Genomic DNA, 18,602 nt, shown 5'->3' with positions numbered 1-18,602 from the left:
GAAGGGTTGCCAGGAGAAATCCTCTTCGCTCTAATAAAAAAAAAAAAACGTAGTAGTATGGCCTACATTTGCAAAGCTACTTCTGAGCAAACCAAAAGATTTCAGGAACAATATCCTTTGGACAGATACAACTGAAGTAGAAGAGTTTGGCCAAAATGCACAGTGCAATGTTTGTGAAAAAACAAACACCTCGTACCAGCTGTCAAGCACGGTGTTGGAGGGCTGATGATTTGGGCTTGTTTTGCAGCACCTTGCAGTCACTGAGTTGAAGTCCTTGTCAAGTGTAAGGCCGTTAGCTAAGGCTTGGCCCAAATTGGGTCATGTAACATGACTATTAGCAAATCTACAAAAGAATGGCTGAAAAAATTGAAAATGTTTGGCAGTCTCTCAAATGATGTGAGAGACTGTTGAAGTCGTACAAGAAACAATTGTTTAAAAAAAGTTATTGCTCCTAAAGGTTGTTAAACAAGCTCTGGTTCAGTCAACAGTGTACAGTCATAGGTGTACTCAGTTTTTCCCACACACTGCTTTAACTTAATTTTTATTAAATAAATAATAGTATAGTAATATGTCACTTAGTTTTCATCTGAATTAAAAGAAATCTTATCCTAGTAGGTGTTTACATATAAGTAAAAATAAATAAATAGATAAAGATGTTTTTTACAGTGCAAACTCCACAAATGTTATCACATGGATTTTTGGTTTGTTAGGTCCATTTGAAATCAGGAGCCAAAGTTAACAAACACATCTCAGCAACTGTTTCATGTATTGATGCCTGACTTTGTGCATAGATTGATCACTGAGGTTGTTTAAAAATATGGTGTAATTAAAGCACTGCAACAAGAAAAGGCACTCTTATTTTTTTGCTTGATAGATTGACCTTCTAAAATTGCTTGCTAATGTATAGTGACGTCAAAGGGAGATCAGAAGAATGGTACAGCCTGGCCAACACTATACTATATTTAATCAAAATCTAATGACTGCTAGGTTTTTCCTTTATTCTTTAGCATGTCTATGCATAGCTTTACAATAAATGGCTGTGTGTATTTGCAAATGATCTCTGTGAGCCATAACTCTGGCTTCAGACTGTTTTAATTCGTCTGTTTCAGACTATGTTTTTCTACTCTTGCTTCTGTATGATGTCAGTGAGAGCAGATATCTTTAGTATGGTCATCACAGATGCACAGCTCTAACTAAGAGAAATGCCACCGACTTGCTGTTCAAACATCCTGTTTGGAAAGGCACATCCAATCAGAAGACCTTTGGCTTAAAAGAGGAGGTGCTTATTTTAGACAGAAGTGAACTGAGCCCCAAAATAAGATATCAAGAATTATTTTAAATTGTGAATCATAGAAAGCTACACTAGTAAATTCCATTATTAAAAATATGGAGCTGAAACATAATGGACCCATTACTTTGGAGTTCAATGACCTTGTATACAGTAAACCATATGACCATATGTGGCAAAGTGGGTAAAAAACTATTATATTTATCTATGTCCCACCACACAGAAACTGAGGGCATGTCAATATGTCATAATGGCATCACTTCCTGTTTGGCAACCTTGATTTGTCGACACCAAGTGTGGCATATAGACGTGGGACTTATTGTTATCGGCACTCCCCATTACCCTTTTATCATAATTCATTTGCGATGGCGACTGCACCCTGCTTAACTTCTCGGCTCCCTCATCGCTGCTTGTAGCTAAATTTTTCTGCCACTTTTGATGGATCCAGTTCATGCCAGCAAGTGACAACGGATGTTAACTCCAGTGATCACATTTAGATAATGCTGTGGACAAAAACCCAGAAAACTCACATCATTTCCTACACATACTCACCATTACATTTTTAAAAATTCAGTATGACATTTGTAATATTAAATTAGTTTAGGACTCAAAGCACAAGAGACTCGAAACCCTTTGACTTGGAAAACCGGTTGCTTTGGTTTTAAAAAGCTAGATAAATGCAGTCCATTTACAGTCCTATCCAGCACATATTGTGGTGATGAATTGACTGGAATGAATTAAAACGAGTTGCTAAACTACACAACTATAGTGGGTGCTTTTGCTTTCAGTGTGGGTTTCTAAATGAAGTCAAACTAATGCTGTGGCCTACATAAAGTCATAGCTGTTCCACAAGGGAAGCTTGAAGGCTGAGTTATTAGCCATTGCCCTCACTGGCTCATATAGCCATAGGCTGGGATTAAGGCATTTATCAGTATGTGTCTTTTTTCACCTGGGGAAAAAAAGACATTTATCCATTGCTTGTACACAAACTACTCTTTTCCTATGAAATATTTCCCAGCGGTTATAAACTACAAAAGCTGCACCTTTGCAAACAGATTCATCTCCCGTTCCTGTTTGCTCCATTTGTTTCTGCCTTTGCTTTCAGTACTCTATGCCCGCTCACTTTGTCAAGTGAATTTTCTTTCTCTTCCTGTCTCTCTCTTTGTCTTGCACACTTTCACCTCATTTCACCTTCTCATTTTGTCTTTCATGTGTTGGTCCCTTCAAGTCTTCCCTTTGTATTCGCAACACAGTTCCCTTCTTGATCTATGGCTTTTCGTCCAGCTTTGCTGTTTATCTCTTGGTTCCTTCCTCTTTCGCTCTCTCGAACCCTCGCATCTCTTTGTGTTCTGAGTTTTGCACAGTACAGCCTTGTCCTACTCTAAGATCACTCCAGCTGTTTGAAGTTTTGCTAATCATGTTGGCTTTTAGTTTCGGGGCGGTAGAATACATGCAAATATAATGCGTTTGTGCATGTGGGTCTTCTGGAGAACAAGTGCGTTTGGCTCAACGTTTCCATCTGCTGCAGGGCTAAAGGGTTGAGAAGAGAGGATCTCTGTATCTTTAATGGGCTTTATAGTTTCCACCTCTCTCTCTCATCCCCAGACATCAAAAGAAGTAGACCAAAAGGGCCAATTAGGACAGCAAAAGAGCTTTATTAGGCACATGGCATCACGAAAACAGCTTTCTGCTTAATCTCATGCCCAAAGCACATGTGTGTCTTGTAACAGTTGCTATCGTAATGCAGTGTATCACCACATGGCGGCGCCTCCTGTCTCATGACTGGTGTCACCCCCTTTTTTGTTCTTCTTCGCACTCCTCCTGTAATGGATGCTCCCGTGTGTACGCGGACTAGTGTGCTCTTCAGTAATGTGTGGTAGAGGTAGCACTTATTTTTGATATTGTAAATAAATGAGTACTTTTTGGAAAGTCAGAAGCTGTTGCTCATTCGCTATCCACCTGCACACCTCCGCGGCTGGCTTCATCTCCACCGCACGTTACAACTGGCGCCCGAACTTTTTCCCCTTGGACTTCAGACGATTTTTGCATCCCGCCGAGGATTCTTCTCTTCTAGCACGTGAACTGTCTCGGAAATCCCCCAAGTTTTGCGGACGCTCGGACGTTTTCTCCAGCCATGGCCGCAGCCTCAGCTCAGGTGGGACCCGACTAATTTCTGGATACCGCGGTGTGCCGCTGCTCTGCTTGGGAGAAAGAAAAAGAGAGAAGCTGACTCCGCGACGCGAATGGACTCCGTGGATTTGTTATTTGGACGTGCTGTTGGTTTCGTCTTCTAAGGATTAATTCTTCTGTGGAGAGCCTGGACATGAACATTTCTGCTGGCTTTCCATTCCCCTTTCCCTCTGCTGAGACTGACTGTAGCACATGTAAGTGAGAACTTGGCCGACTACAACCGTTGGTGCTGGTCTTCGGCTCAGTATAACGAAACGATTTAAAATTAATCTTTGCATTTTTGTCTTTCTAGTCTGATCTGACTCTTTTACTACTATATCAATAACTACACTGTGCCCTGGAGCGGCTTAATTTTTTTGAAATCACAATGGCACACTGCCCAGACGACTCTGACTCAGACATGGAACTTACCTCGTTACCTATGTGCCAGATAGTTGAAAATGTGACTCCTAGCCTTAGCCAACAAGTGGTGGAGTTAAGAACTGAGGTGAATAAGCTTAGTGATTGTTTACGTGACTCACTGAACATACAGCAGAGTTTACTAAGGCAGTGGGACCAACTCACAATGGGGAGCTCTCCCCCTCCTGCAGTCCCACAGTCTCCTGTTTTCCCAATGGCCACATCGACACCTCATGTTCCTGCGAGGGACAAAACTGAACCCACCAACAGTACCAATCCGTTCCTGCCCAGCAACCCATTTCAACCTACAAATCCTTTTCTCCCATCTCACTCACTTGAGCTCAGCAGCACTTCCAGAGTGATTGCGGCAGCTTTACATCACGCAAAACTGGAGCCTCCTGTGTATGCTGGGGACGGCAAAGTGCAACCTGAGGACTGGTTAAATGCAGTTGGCACATACAAAGCCTCATTGAACCTAACCGATGGGCAATTGCTAAACGAACTGCCACACTTTCTTGCAAAAGAGCCCGGGAAATGGTTCAAGGCATTGAGCTCCCACATCACATCATGGGCTCAATTCTGTCAACTGTTTAAGACAGTTTTTCTGCCCTCCGACAACCAAGAACGCATCCTGAGAGGAATTTTGGATCGTGTTCAGGCTCAGGACGAACCACTCCCAACCTTTGTTGCCCACATGTTGAGTGAGTTTGACAAACTGAAGAGTCCTCCACCTGAAAAAGACAGAATCGACCTAATTAGTAAACATGCTCTTGAAAAATACAGAGTTGCCCTGTATGGCGCTAATGTCACTTCTGTAATGGACCTGCTGCTACGTGCTCATGAGCTTCACTCAGTGCTTGGACCACAAAGACCACAGCCTGCTTTATGTAGCAAAGACAACTATAAGCCTGAACCTTACTGCTTCAAATGCTCTCAGCCAGGGTTCACCACACGCACCTGCCCAAACTGTAACACCCAACCTCATTTGCCACAACGAGCCTCGAACACCGCTAGGCATGGCCCAGTCCAGCCATTGCCGGCACCTGGCCCCTCTGACCCTGGCCATGAAAAGGTGGAATTAAGCAGCACCACATCCCAGCCACAATACAGGCAGTCGGGAAACTACAGGGGGGGGAGGACATTTCACAGAGGCCAACCTTCCCCCAGTTACTAACGGAGCCTCACACGCCCGATTCACTACGGGGTGGACACAGTCTTGGACACTTGGAAGACAATTTTTCACAAGTCCACTGGAATACCCCACTAAGAACGAAAGTGAACTTCAATGCTTCATCTGTGGATGCTACCCTCGACACGGGTGCTTCCCTCTCGGCTGTACGAACAGATCTCATTCAAGTAAATGACTCTCACCCTAGAAACACAAGTGAGTGGAATGGTCCTGCAGTTAACCTTGCCAATAATGCTCCCTGTATCCCTGACGGTGTTATTTGGCTCAATATTGGATTCATGAACAAGAACTTTTACCAGCGTTTTGCAATAATACCAGATTTGTCCTCTCCTTTCATTCTGGGAATGGATTTTATGGCAAGAGCTTCTGTTTCTATTCACATTCCCACTAGAACCGTCTACATTGAGGACATCCCCTGCCCACTCGCAGACGATGAAGAGGACCTTCAAAATGATTACTCACATTCACCTGGAACACTGATGTCTTTGGACTTGGTTCGCTCAGACTTAACAGCCAAACTGTCTGAAGCAAGTCTCTCAGAGAACAACAAGGATGCTTTACTCAATCTGCTCAGCAAGTTTAGCTCCTTGTTTGATGGTCAACTTGGTCGAACGGCTCTCACTGAGCACGCCATAGAGACTGGCAATGCAACACCTGTCAATCTCCCACCCTATCGCATGTCACCTGCTAAGAAACGTGTGATTGAAGAACAAGTACAACAAATGTTGAAGGACCACATCATTGAACCTTCCACAAGCCCTTGGGCAGCTCCTGTAGTCATTGTAAATAGAGCGGCCACGGAACCAAGGTTTTGTGTGGACTTTTGAGGGCTCAACCAAGTTACCCGAAAAGACTCTTATCCCCTGCCTCGTGTAGATGAGTCTTTGGACTTTCTGGCAAGAGGAAAGTTTGTCTCGACATTGGACTTAGCGCGAGGCTATTGGCAGGTTGCTGTAGCAGAGGACTCGAAGCCTAAAACTGCCTTCATCTCTCACTGCGGTCTCTTCCAGTTTCGGGTGCTGCCCTTTGGGCTTTGCAACGCACCTGCAACTTTTCAGAGACTCGTGAACTCTGTGCTTGCTGGCCTCATTTACAAAACGTGCGCAGTCTACCTGGATGACATTGTTATCGCCTCACCTACCTTTGAACAGCACTTAGTGGATCTTGAGGAGGTGCTGGGCAGACTCCAGGCTGCTGGCTTGTCATTGAAGCTCAAAAAGTGCCAATTCTGCCTCGATGAATTCACCTTTCTCGGGTACCGCATCACATCATCAGGTGTTAAGCTCGATCCAGACAAAGTAAAGGCGGTTAAGGAGTTTGATACCCCAACCTCAGTGAAACACGTCCGTCAGTTCCTTGGCTTGACTGGCTATTATCGACGCTTCATTCAGAATTATGCCCGCCATGCCGAACCTCTTCACGCCATCACCAGAAAGGACAATGCTTTCCACTGGGACGACAGCTGTCGAAGGGCCATGGACACTTTGAAGGATCATGTCACATCAGCCCCGATCCTGTCATTTCCAGACTTCAACCATCCCTTTTCCATTCACGCCGATGCATGTGACATTGGTCTTGGGGCAGTGTTGATGCAAAAGGATGACAAGGGTCGTGAGTACGTTGTGGCTTTTGCTAGTCGCTCCCTTCACAAAGCTGAACTCCCCTACTGCACTTCAGAGAAGGAGTGCCTCGCTGTGATATGGGCTCTGGAACACTTCCGCCCGTATGTTGAAGGTGTTCATGTTACTATCTTCACTGACCACAACAGTCTCAGGTGGCTCATGTCTCGTCAAAACCCAACGGGCCGACTCGCCCGCTGGTCACTTCGTTTGCAGGACTTTGATTTCACAATAGTGCACAAACCTGGTGCACGGAACAAAGTTCCCGACGCACTGTCACGCAACCCTTTGCCTCTGACCTGTGACAGGCCGACTGATCTTTTACCAGATCATGCTGTTATGGGCAGCCTGGACATTCGTACTCTGCCCCCCGTCATTCTGGCTGACCGTTCACAATTGAGACAGCTGCAGTTAGACGATCATGTCACAGGTCCACTCCTCAGAGACATTGAAGCAGACTCTCTGAACAGCTCGGACAATGCCACCTTGTTACAGTATGTTGTGTATGACTCTCTTTTGTATCACAGAGAACCCAAGTCCACATGTGCTTTGCACCCTTTGAAAGAGCTGAAACTGTTTGCCCCTACTTCCATTAGAGGCACCTTGCTGGACTATTACCACGACCACCCCACAGCAGGTCACTTGGGTGTTTCTAAGACATTGGCTAGACTGCGTTTTAGGTTTTTCTGGCCCAAAATGGCAGCTGATGTGAAACACTATGTGATTTCATGCTCAGTGTGCCAACTCACCAAGCCAAGTCAAAAAAAAGCAGCCGGTCTTATGGTTCCCATTGTCCCCCAGAAACCCTGGGAGTATGTGGGTGTGGATTTTGTTGGGCCACTTCCCCGCACCCCCACTGGTAATGCTTATTTGATCGTGTTTGTTGACTATTTGACTAAATGGGTTGAAGCCAGTGCTGTCAAAGAAGCTACATCTCAGGTAGCAGCTGGTAAATTCGTCACTGACATTTTTGCTAGACATGGTACACCCACTTACCTGATTTCTGACAGAGGGTCTCCTTTTGTGAGTGAGCTTTTTGAACATGTTGTTTCTGCATTAGGCTCGGTGCACAGACTCACTACGGCATATCACCCTCAGACAAATGCTACTGAACGCGTCAACCGGACTCTGAAAACTGCAATCCGCGCTTATGTAGGTGATAAGCACACATCATGGGACAAGTTTCTCCCTCAGATTTGCTTTGCTCTGCGCACCGCCCCTCATGACAGTACAGGTTTGACTCCTGCCATGATGCTTTATGGTCGTGAGTTAGACACCCCGCTTGACCTTATCACTCAGCCTTCTACAGCAGGTGTTGATGAACCGGGTGTGCCTTACCCTGAGACTCTGAGAGCCTCCCTGCAGGAAGCTCACGACCACGCCAAAGCAGCTTTGGACTATAGCCATGACAGACAAAAACATTACTATGACTTGAGACATCGACATGCCACGTTTCGTGTTGGTGACCTTGTGAGAGTTAAGACACACCCCAGGTCAGATGCTCAGTCTAACTTTACTGCTAAACTTGCACCACTGTTTCAGGGACCATTGTGTGTATCTCAGAGACTCAGTGATGTTAATTACAGGCTCACTTGGGTGGACTCCGGTGTGGATGCAGGTGTTTATCATGTTGTGAACATGCAACCGTTCCATACCTGGGACTCTCTCACTTCCAAAGAACATTCTGTTTCATCGCCTGCCGAGAGAGAGACCGCAGAGGGTCTGAACTCTGACTCTCAGGCCCACCCTGGCCCCCCTGCTGACACTGACATTGGCTCTGAGCCATTCCCCTTTGATTTACCGGACATTGACTCTTCTTCTGGTGTGGGCGCTGTTCCAGAGAGTGTTTCACCCAGATCTGTCCAGCACCCAGCTGCTGGTGGACATTACAATCTCAGGCTCAGACGTTGCCCCAGAGTTACGTCTGGCTGGAGCAACAAAAGATGGACTAATGATTTTCACACAACCAGGCTTGATCTGAAGTGAAATGTTCTGGTTAAACCTGTTTGATGCTGTCTTGTTGCATTGCTACTTTGAGTCATGATATGTAGATGTTTCTGTTTGCTCTACTTAATCCAGTTTTATGGCTCTTTAGTGTGTTAAGGTTCATTCTTGGCATTTACTTTAAAAACAAAAAAAAGGAAAAAGTGAAAAAACTAAGAAGACTGATTTTCCACTGTACATGTTCGTCTTATTTTCACCAATTTCATTTTTAAATGGTCTTTTGCCCTGTGTGTGCACTAATCTTAGCTGTAACCTCTATGTATAGGGTACTGTTAGGTGTGGTGTGTGCTTTTCCAGCTGTGTATGGCTGAGGACAGCCTTTTTCTCACCAGGGGGGGACTATGTAACAGTTGCTATCGTAATGCAGTGTATCACCACATGGCGGCGCCTCCTGTCTCACGACTGGTGTCACCCCCTTTTTTGTTCTTCTTCGCACTCCTCCTGTAATGGATGCTCCCGTGTGTACGCGGACTAGTGTGCTCTTCAGTAATGTGTGGTAGAGGTAGCACTTATTTTTGATATTGTAAATAAATGAGTACTTTTTGGAAAGTCAGAAGCTGTTGCTCATTCGCTATCCACCTGCACACCTCCGCGGCTGGCTTCATCTCCACCACACGTTACAGTCTGTGTGTTGTTTATAGGCGCAATGATGCGATTGCGATACTGCCGTAGAACCTCAGCTCCCATATTTCTTTACATTCAAGTTTGTGCCGTGCAGATATTCGCAGCAAACATGCTTTCCACTTTTTAAAAAAAAATGTGACCGTAATTGAAGATTCTTTCTCGGTGTTCCAAATTAAACCCACATTCAGGCATTATATTATATAAGAAAAAATCAGCACACTGTATATATAAGGATAATTCATTTGCATAATATTTGCAGGCAAATGCTTTGCATAGTTCTTCAAAGATAAACAATATTTTCCATGCAATTTATCTCTGTAGACCGTTCAGCCTTGTGCTTGCCTCCAGGCCTTTGTAATACCGGCGCCAATGAGAGAAATGGAGATGATGAATATAGATAGCTACTTAGTCCTGACTATATGGTTCAGTCTGTATGCACAGATATGACAGCAGTGATGCACATCACTTGAGCTAAATTAATATGACAGCTGAAATGGCACTCGTATAATGAGAGTAGCAAATGTTGCCAATGTCGCATTTAATGCCAAAAGAACGTGAATTTATATTCAGATCAAAGTTGCTCTGGTTTCAGTGGATAACAGACATCACTTGGTAGCAATACAGGCACTTAATCTGTCCACTGAGCCTAGTTTGTAAAAAGTACAGAGCAAAGAGGCAACGCCTTGTGTTCCGTCTTTTTTGCAAATGAATCCAAAATTAGATTTAGCACATACGCTTTCAGACCAAGCGCTACAGAAAGTGTTTTTGTATTGGTGCAGATATTATGAAGTGCACTATGAAACTGTTTCAGGGTTAAAATAACATAAATACAAATCTCTTGTACATTTTAAGTGGAACAGCAGAGAATTGAGAAAAAACAGACTACAAACAGACCGCCTGTCACCAAGTGAACCCATGTCTCAGAGTTTGTTTTGCGACCCCTGAGAAATAAAGAGCTGCACTGCAGTGAGAAGCCAAGACTAAGATAAGATGAAAAGAATCAATTACCTATTAGATGAAATAAACTCTGCAAGGAAAAGAATATATGGTGGACATCGTTACAATCACTGACATTCTTATCCGTGCCTGTATCTACCGTTTCTGTCACGCTGCTCCTGTTTTTGCCTGAACATAACCAAACTGCAAGTAAAGTAAAATGAAATCCTTTCTGACAGGATGCCCTAACTGCAAGTACCTCAGAGTGACCTTATACTAATCGGGTTAGTGAGTCACAGCTGTCATGCATTTGATACATATTCTTCATATACTCAGGATGGCAAGAAATAAACACGAGCTACCATGTTTAAAATTGAGTACTTTCCCTATTAACTATCAATCACTTAATGGACCGTCATCTATTTTAATCAATGAAATGCTGTCAGCTTTAGCTGCACATCCAGACTGACCTCAAATCTTGTTTTTTTTTTCCACTGATGGTTAAAAAATCTCCTCTAACATCTCAATGTCAAATACGAATATGTTCCTATTCCTGCTTCCTTTGCCATGTTTACAAAGACCTCACATCCCAGGTCAGTCCAGTTAGCTGTAAGACTAACAACTTAGCTCAACTAAGCTACTTCCTCTGCTCACTTTTCTCTCTCTCTCTTCATTGAATCTTCTTTAAACATCTGCCACATTCACATTTTATCTTCTGCTTTGTCTCACTCTTTTGTGCTTTACTTCTCTTTAATGTCTATCCTTCCTCCTTGCTTTCCATTTGTTTGCATACCATCCTCCATCCCTCTTGTTTTTCTTGCTTTTACCCCTCTCCCTTGATAAAAACAGATCAATTGCAGAGCCTCCTTTAATTATCCCCTTTTTTTCCATTCTTTGATGGGCGCCTGTAAGAGACTCAGGATGCATTTGCTAATAAAGATACAGGGAAGCGTCTGTGTGAGAAGTCATTTCAACAGCGATAGATATTAGTATTGATTTTTCTTAATAGACATGTCCCCTGTTCAAAGCCGCGATGCCCCTGATGAGTAATTGCCAAAGCTTTGTTTGCCATGATTGATTCATAATCTATAACTCTTGGGATGAATCCTTCATGTGGAGAAGCAGGTGTTTTTATGGGGGTTTTTTCCCACTGCAAGTTAGCACTGAGGTGGGTCTGAATGTGCAGATTTGACTTTATTCGCTTGATTTTCTAAAGCTTCCAAAAGCATTTGAATCTTAATCAAAATCTTCAGAGTTTTATTTTCCCTCCCCTGGTTTTTTCCCTAATTTCTTTTGTTCCACCGTCCTCATCTCTGGAAATGTGATGTTTGCATGTCCCACTTGCTCTCCTCTGCCTTTTCTTTCTTGCAATACCACTCGCCCACTCTCCTGGCTCTTGTTACCCACTTCTTACTCTTTCATTCTCTCTCTGCATCGCACTCTAATCTCCCGCTGGAAGCTCTTCTGGTATGCTTCTTCCTCCTGATTTTTTTTCCTTCTTCATCCTTTATTGCCAAATATGCTTCCATCTGTAATTCTGCTGCTTTTTCCTTCCTCCTTACATGCATTTTTGAAAGAGTCACACACACACACACACACACACACACACACACACACACACACACACACGCACACACATATATATATACACACCTCTTCCTGCTCTTGCTGTTCTCTCCTCGCTTCTGTCTCATATCATCTTTCCTTTAAAGTCTGACAGGGGTCTTGTAAAACAGTCTGCAGCCATTCACTCACATGCCTGCAGGGAAACACCAGGCAGTTCTGTACCAATATTATACACACAAGCATAAAAACAATCACACACACTCCAACCTTTCACTCCTTTCTCTCTGCTCTACAGACAGACTTTGAAATGATTACTAGATGGAGAAACGTTTCTGTCAACGTGTGGAAACAGGCCTGTCAGAGACCGCGGGGAGATAGGGAGGGACGGAGATTTGAGATTGGAACAAGCTGGGAACACTGTTTGAAACGACAGAAACACTAGGCTGATACAAGCGCAGAGATTTATGGGGAGAGATGGCAAGATATAGGTGTACTGGCGAGGGCTGTGCGCCGGAAGACAAATTCATAGAAAAGGAGGTGTCGAGAGATGGATAGACATAGTTTAAGGCTAAAGAAGAAGTAGGCTGCAGTGAAGATAGAAGGGAATAACTCTGATAGCCTGTAAAATCAGTTATATAGCAGGGCAAGCAAAGCGGAAGAGCAGTTTGTGTGTGTGGCAGGAAATGATTATGCTCTACTGTGCCGACTGCATGTCATTTGGATGCCACTAGCATCCACAGAGACCTCATCCTATGATCAGACAGTCTTTCTGCCCATGCTTGATGCATGTGCAAAATGTATGTGTGTGTATATGTGTGCCTCTTTGTGTGAGTAACCATATGTGTGTTTCCATGTGTGTGTAGGCAGGGTGAAAGCATTACACCCCACTGCTGTCCATTCTGTCTTTCTAGCTGTTGTGAAGAAAAAAAAATGCATCAGCGCATTCATGAGCACATTTTTACAAAAGCAGATTGCAGTTTCCTTTGCTCACCAAACTAAATCTTTTCTGCTAAATCTGCCCATATGGCTTCCTAACAGTCTCGCTTTGTTCATTATTCACCATCGGCAGGCAAAAAAGTGCCCCGTTTTTGAAGCTGCTGCCACATTTGCGGAGGCATTACTACTACGGACTGCTGGCTTGATATAAAAGGACACTGTGACTATTTTCCAAATCGTTTACTAAAAAAACATTTGTGGAAACAACTGCATCTCTACTAAACAATATTTTTTCCCCCCCATGTAGTGAGAAAGGAAAAAAAGATTTTATCGACAAAGAAGACGAAGAAGAAAACCATAACCAGCTAATAGTGCAATTTTTACATGTCGTGCCCTAGTGGAAGCTTCATTCCTGTATTTCTTGCCATCAACAAGCACAGGGACGATTACGCGAGAGCTGTATGAGCTGTATGTAGGATTCGCAGCCTCTGCTCTCTACAGTCATTTGACAGGTATGATAACTGGATATTTTATTGATTGATGTCACCAGTTTAATATCCATTTTAATTATCATTATATAACGCGGTTGCATAACAAAACTTCTGTCTCACTTGCCAGATGGCCTGTAGGGTGAACAGGCTGGGATGGGGTGGGTGTGATGTTGCTAGTGAGGATGCTTTCTATAGCTGTTCTACAAAAAAGTTCTGCAAAAGACTTCCGAAGTTTCCTTAAGAAGCACATCTGTTTGTGAGGGATCTTTATCACAGCAAAGATGGGTGATAACAGTGACAGATTATTGATTCCTTGGGACATAAAACTGTTCACCTCCTCCTCTGCAGTTCCACATGAGCTGCTGATTGAGCTGGGACAAAAATTTACAGTTACTCTTTCTCATGATGCTTAATAACCATCCATTCAAGTATTTTCTGAACTGTTTGTCTAATTTGATTCAATCTGATTACACAGTGGAGTTAGACGCTATCCAACCTTACACTGGGCGCGAGGTGGATTACACTTTGACCAGTCTATCAACTGATATTGTGTAAAGATCCCTTATGTATGGTAAATTGTGTAGGCTGAAACAAAAGATATGCACATTAAGGACACACTTTTAAGAGAAAAAAAAATGTTTTCACATTAATGAATGCAGTGCAGTCCAGCACAGCACCACCTGGCAGAAAGTTGTAGACTTCAGGTTTAAAGTAGCCATGGAGTGACTGTGGCATTTTGGATGGGACTTTGTCGGTAGATCCAAATGCAGGACTCGCAAGACAAGAAACTAAAAAAAACAGCTTTAATTCTGAAGCCTTTCAAACAAATTACAAAAACGAGGCAGGGCTCGCGCCAGGAAAGCAAATCCTCTGAGTCACAGGGAAGCACAGACCAAGGGAGCACACAGCATGATGGAGGATACAACAAAGAACACAAACAAACTGAGGGTTCAAATACGCAAGAGGAGATGAGGTTAGAGTGGAGACACCTGAGGAGAAACATACAGCTGAACTAAATCTGATGAGGAGACACTGGGAGGTAAAACTTAACACGAGACACAGAAAACACAGGGAATGTAAAATAAACTAAAACAAGAATAGAATCCAAAAAAACTCTAACCACTCGCCTGAGAAAGTAAAAAAAGAAACACCAACAAACTATACCACGAAACGCCAAAATACCACAAACTAAGAGTCAAACATCAAAGAACTAAAGTGAAACTTCTAAACTTAAAATGCTGGGTCACAGACCGAGGACCATAAAAAAGTGTAAATAAGATTTCACTTTAAAACTGTACATAATTATATTTACTCTTTGGAATTTTACTTTTAACTGAGTATTTTCATAAAGTGGCGTTTCTGCTTACAGTCTTCAGTCTTTCATGTGCAGCACATTTGGTTTGTCATCTGTGACTGTCTTCCTGTTCTTCTCACACTTCCCTCACTTAGAGTGGTCTACTTTGTTTGTATCGATTAGTCTGTAATTAAAATGTGATTTCATCTTTGTGTGTGCAGCTCTTAAAGGGAATAGCACACACTCCTGCAATATTATCTGACACTCGTCTTGATCCCTCTATTAGAGCCATATTAAATATCTCACTCTTCTCATCCTTTGCCTCCTCTCACTTTAATCTCTCTCTTTTCTCACATCCATGACTTTCAGCTGTTTCTCCTGACCCGTGAAGCCAATCTGCCACCACACACACGCTCCCTCACTCATTCACTCACTTTCCATTCCTTTATCCATCCTGCTCGTGGGTAAGGATGGATTAACAAGAGCGATGGATGAAGTCAGCGGAGGTGCTGATGGACTAAAGTGGCCTTTTCGTGAACAAATCGCAATGCTGAGGAAGCAAAGCTCAGGGCTCTTCGTAATTCCCGTCACATTCACGTGTTTCCCCTTCACTCCATGATTCATATTTACCTCTCCAGTCAGTGTTTGAGCAAGTATCTATTTGCATATTTGTTCTCCTTTAGAAGGAAACAGATGCGTTTACGTGTGCGGATGTAACAGGGCATGTTTGTTGTTTTGTTCAGAGCGATTCATGCGGCGTTATCATCGACAAGTCAATGGGTATACTAATATTAATTTATAATTTAGTGAATCAACATCCTGGCGATTTCATACTGAATCACTGATGCTCCTCTCGGGCTCTTGCCTCGCTGTGAGGGTGGGAGGGTGATAGATGGAGAGAGAGGGAGGGAGAGAAATGGAAAGAGGGAGGGCAACTACAGCCCCCAATGAAAAACAAGGAGCAGGGAGGGAGGGGAGGGAGGGAGTGAAGGAGTTTGGGGAGAAAGGGGGCGAGAGTGAGAGAGAGAAAGAGAGGAGGAGCGCCACAAGATGAAGTGTGAAAGGATGAAAGAGGGGATGATGGAAGGAGGGTTTCTGCCTAGAGCAGCCATTGAGAGAGGAGGTGGAGAGAGAGGAGGAGAGGATGAGAGGAGGAAAGAGGGCGAGGGAGTGCGTGCGTGTGCGTTCTAGCTGCTGAAACACGTGACGAAGAGACACAGACTTCAACACACAGACGCACTTGTTTCCACAACGACGGCGGCAAACATGGGGGCTGTGGTGGGCACGTTGACCATGCAGACCAAGCAGAGGAGGCCATCCAGGGGTGAGGGAATACACACACAAACATGAACGCACGCATAGACATACTCACACACACAAAACACACAAACATAATGTGGGGGTTTTTTCTCTCTTTTTCTAATCGGCACATGGATGCACGCATACGGGCGGTGAAACTTTTGACAGTGTGTTGTCGTTGTGGCTTTCACACACACGCTCACTCCGGCACAATGTATACAGCGCAGGTACGAAAAGCTGCAGAGCGAAGATTAATAACTGCCGGTATTTCAGTTGAGATGCAGTGAAAGAAGGGGAGCAGATGGTTTGTCGAGAGAGAGAAAGGAAGAAATGTAGAGACCAACAGGTGTTCCCAGTGGAAACAAAAAAGTGAATCTGTTTATTCTACAACAAACTTTCAGCCAGGCAGTGTCTGTGCACCCAGGTGATTGTTGTTGAGCTTATCTTTTTTTGACACAGCAAACCGAGGGAGGAATCTAAGAGCTGGCTCTTTTTTTTTTCTTTCTCTTTTTTTTGGTCTGTGCGTGCGCACGCGTGCTGCTCTGTCTGTCTGTCTGGCTGCATGCTCAGACGCGAGCCTCGACACTGGTAAACACACACATGTCGAAGGTATTTGTCACTCTGCTCACACACTGCTTTTCTGTCTTGCTGTTACCTTGGAAGCACCGTAACCATGGCAACAAAAGATGTGGGGTTTGGGGTGGGTGGGGTGGGGTTTGGGGTTTTTTTTGATGAGATTGGGGTTTTCCTAAGTAAGTCAAGGCCACGTGAAAGAGACTCAGATAGTGAGAGATGCAAATTTGCAGATGAAGCGAGAAGCGGGATGTATGAAAACCTGTTGCCTGTAAGAAATGTTTTACTCCCTCGTTACTCATTCTAAAAAAGAAATCCTGTAAACCTCTTTTATGTAAGTCTTACAAATCTAATGTGGCTACTACAATGAATGGGCACAGTGAGCAGGAGATCAGTGCCAGATGGAAAAAAAAAATCCCCAACCCTACCCCCTATTAATAGTCATTTAAACTTATTTGTCAAGGCAGACTGTTATCAGTTTTCTGTCCAAGCAGGACCTTTTCCAAATCAGTGCATATGGCTGGCTTCATCTTTTGAATAAGCTCTTCCACTCCACCACTAGCTCAGACAAACACTTTTCCCTAAGGGTGTTCAAAACCAAAAAAAAGCTAGGCGTAAATTTGTTGCTATTTTGATTGTTGATGCACTTAAGTTGTGGAAACGCATGAAATCTGACTCTTGCTGCAAATGAAAACAAGTCTTTTTACCTCCACAAATACCCAGCGAAGAGATAAAAAAAGAATGGGATGTGGAGCTGTGAAGCTATTTGGGGTTGGAGGGGGAGAGAATTGTGTGTAATTCAGCTGTTGTTACTTCAGCATCTTTCTCCTACTCTGACATGTTAGCTTTATGCGGGATTAGTGCGGCGGGGCTTGTATGCATGCAGGCGCCCGTTTCTTTCTTTGGTGTTGCAGATAACTTATCCTCACAACACTGACAGCAACACTGAAAATGGGGGACAGTGCATGGCTATAATATTGTGAGATTAAATTTCTACATGATTGATCTTCTGGGCATGAGCTCATCACTCCTGTGTCATGACAGAAAATACCCTCGCCGCGTTCGTGTCCTGCACCTGCTTGAATATTTACATGCCTGTCTGGACTGTCTGTTTTCATCAAGGCTGCGTGTTGTTCTCTCAACTTCCTTTATTTTCTGCCAAGTTGTTTTTTCTTCCTTTTTCTGACAGGCTCTTTCTGGTGGGAGTTTTCTCCTACTGTCTTGTCTGCATGGTTTTGTCTGGCAGGCTCGCGCCTGTTTTCCTCCTCATCTGTTGTGGTGGCCTCTGACAACTCATCTCTCCAGAAGAATTTTCACCTGGCATATTTTTTTCCACTCCCTGGTGAATTTTCCATTTTTCACTGCCTCCCTTACTTACTCCCTGCAGCAATGTTGTCTCAATCTCCCTCTATCCTTTTATTTTCTGTCAATCTCTCTCTCCCTCTTATCTTTCTTTTGTTTTGCTAGTTGCTTCATCCCTACCAGCCCCTGAACCTCTTCCTCTTAATGTTTTTTTTCAGTTTCACATCCTCCCACTGCTTTTTCTACTCCCAGTTGTTTCCCCCATTTCTCCCTCCCACATTTGTCCCTCTTCATCTTACTTTCTTCTAATTTTTCCCCACCACACTCTCGCATGCCGCCACCACCATCATAATCTGCTCCATACCGCTCCTTTCCTCCCCTCTCACTTTTATGCTGTTGTTCTTTCTCTCATTTGCTCCCTCTCTGCATCACCCACACTCCCATTAGCTGGTGTGAGTGCTTATTAAGTCATCTCATCATCCTCATCCTCTTGGCATCCAGCAGTGTGTCTCTGCCTGTGTGTGTGTGTGTGTGTGTTTGTGTGTTCTGCAGATTCGGAGTCTAGACATATGTTTACTCAAAAATCAATACTGGCGTGCTGCTATGTGTGTCTAAATGAGCCGTATTTATAACTCCCTCTTTGAAAACATAATCAACAGTAGCCAAAAAAAAAAAAGTGACACACTTTCCTGTGTCTGTTTGAACATACTTTAGCAATCCAAACAGTCCTCCTTCAGCAGGCTGAAGGTCAGTATCCAAGCAGTGATATGTGTGAGTGTTTGTTGTTTTACACACACGGGTGCTTAAATGCTTTGTTCGTCAATAACTCTGGATTTCTGCCTTGTTTTTAGCCCATGTGACTGGATACATTTATTTTTCTGTGTTTATGTGT

At 43.7% G+C, this 18,602-nt stretch overlaps 1 protein-coding gene across 5 annotated transcripts in view; it reads left to right on the top strand.

Moving 5' to 3' along the window:
- The window catches only part of kcnip1a (Kv channel interacting protein 1 a), a 66,558-nt gene that overhangs the window by 33,736 nt on the left and 14,220 nt on the right, over positions 1-18,602 (top strand). Inside the window, exons 1-2 of one of the 5 annotated variants that reach the window (XM_085429842.1) lie at positions 3,614-3,672; positions 3,771-6,083. The exons of 2 other annotated variants lie outside the window; for them this stretch is intronic. In XM_085429842.1, the coding sequence (XP_085285968.1) occupies positions 3,846-5,051 (1,206 nt within the window). In that variant the 5' untranslated portion in view covers positions 3,614-3,672; positions 3,771-3,845 and the 3' untranslated portion in view covers positions 5,052-6,083. Of the gene's footprint in view, positions 1-3,106; positions 3,673-3,770; positions 6,084-15,611; positions 15,861-18,602 lie in introns of those variants that run through there. 2 more of the 5 variants (XM_085429861.1, XM_085429875.1) reach the window with 2 other exon arrangements.

Source organism: Copadichromis virginalis, linkage group LG2, assembly GCF_057382275.1.
Source record: "Copadichromis virginalis isolate Kocher_CV1m ecotype Utaka linkage group LG2, C_Virginalis_male_GT1.1, whole genome shotgun sequence".
Taxonomy (NCBI): domain Eukaryota; kingdom Metazoa; phylum Chordata; class Actinopteri; order Cichliformes; family Cichlidae; genus Copadichromis; species Copadichromis virginalis.
This window is presented reverse-complemented; position numbering and strand designations above follow the sequence as displayed.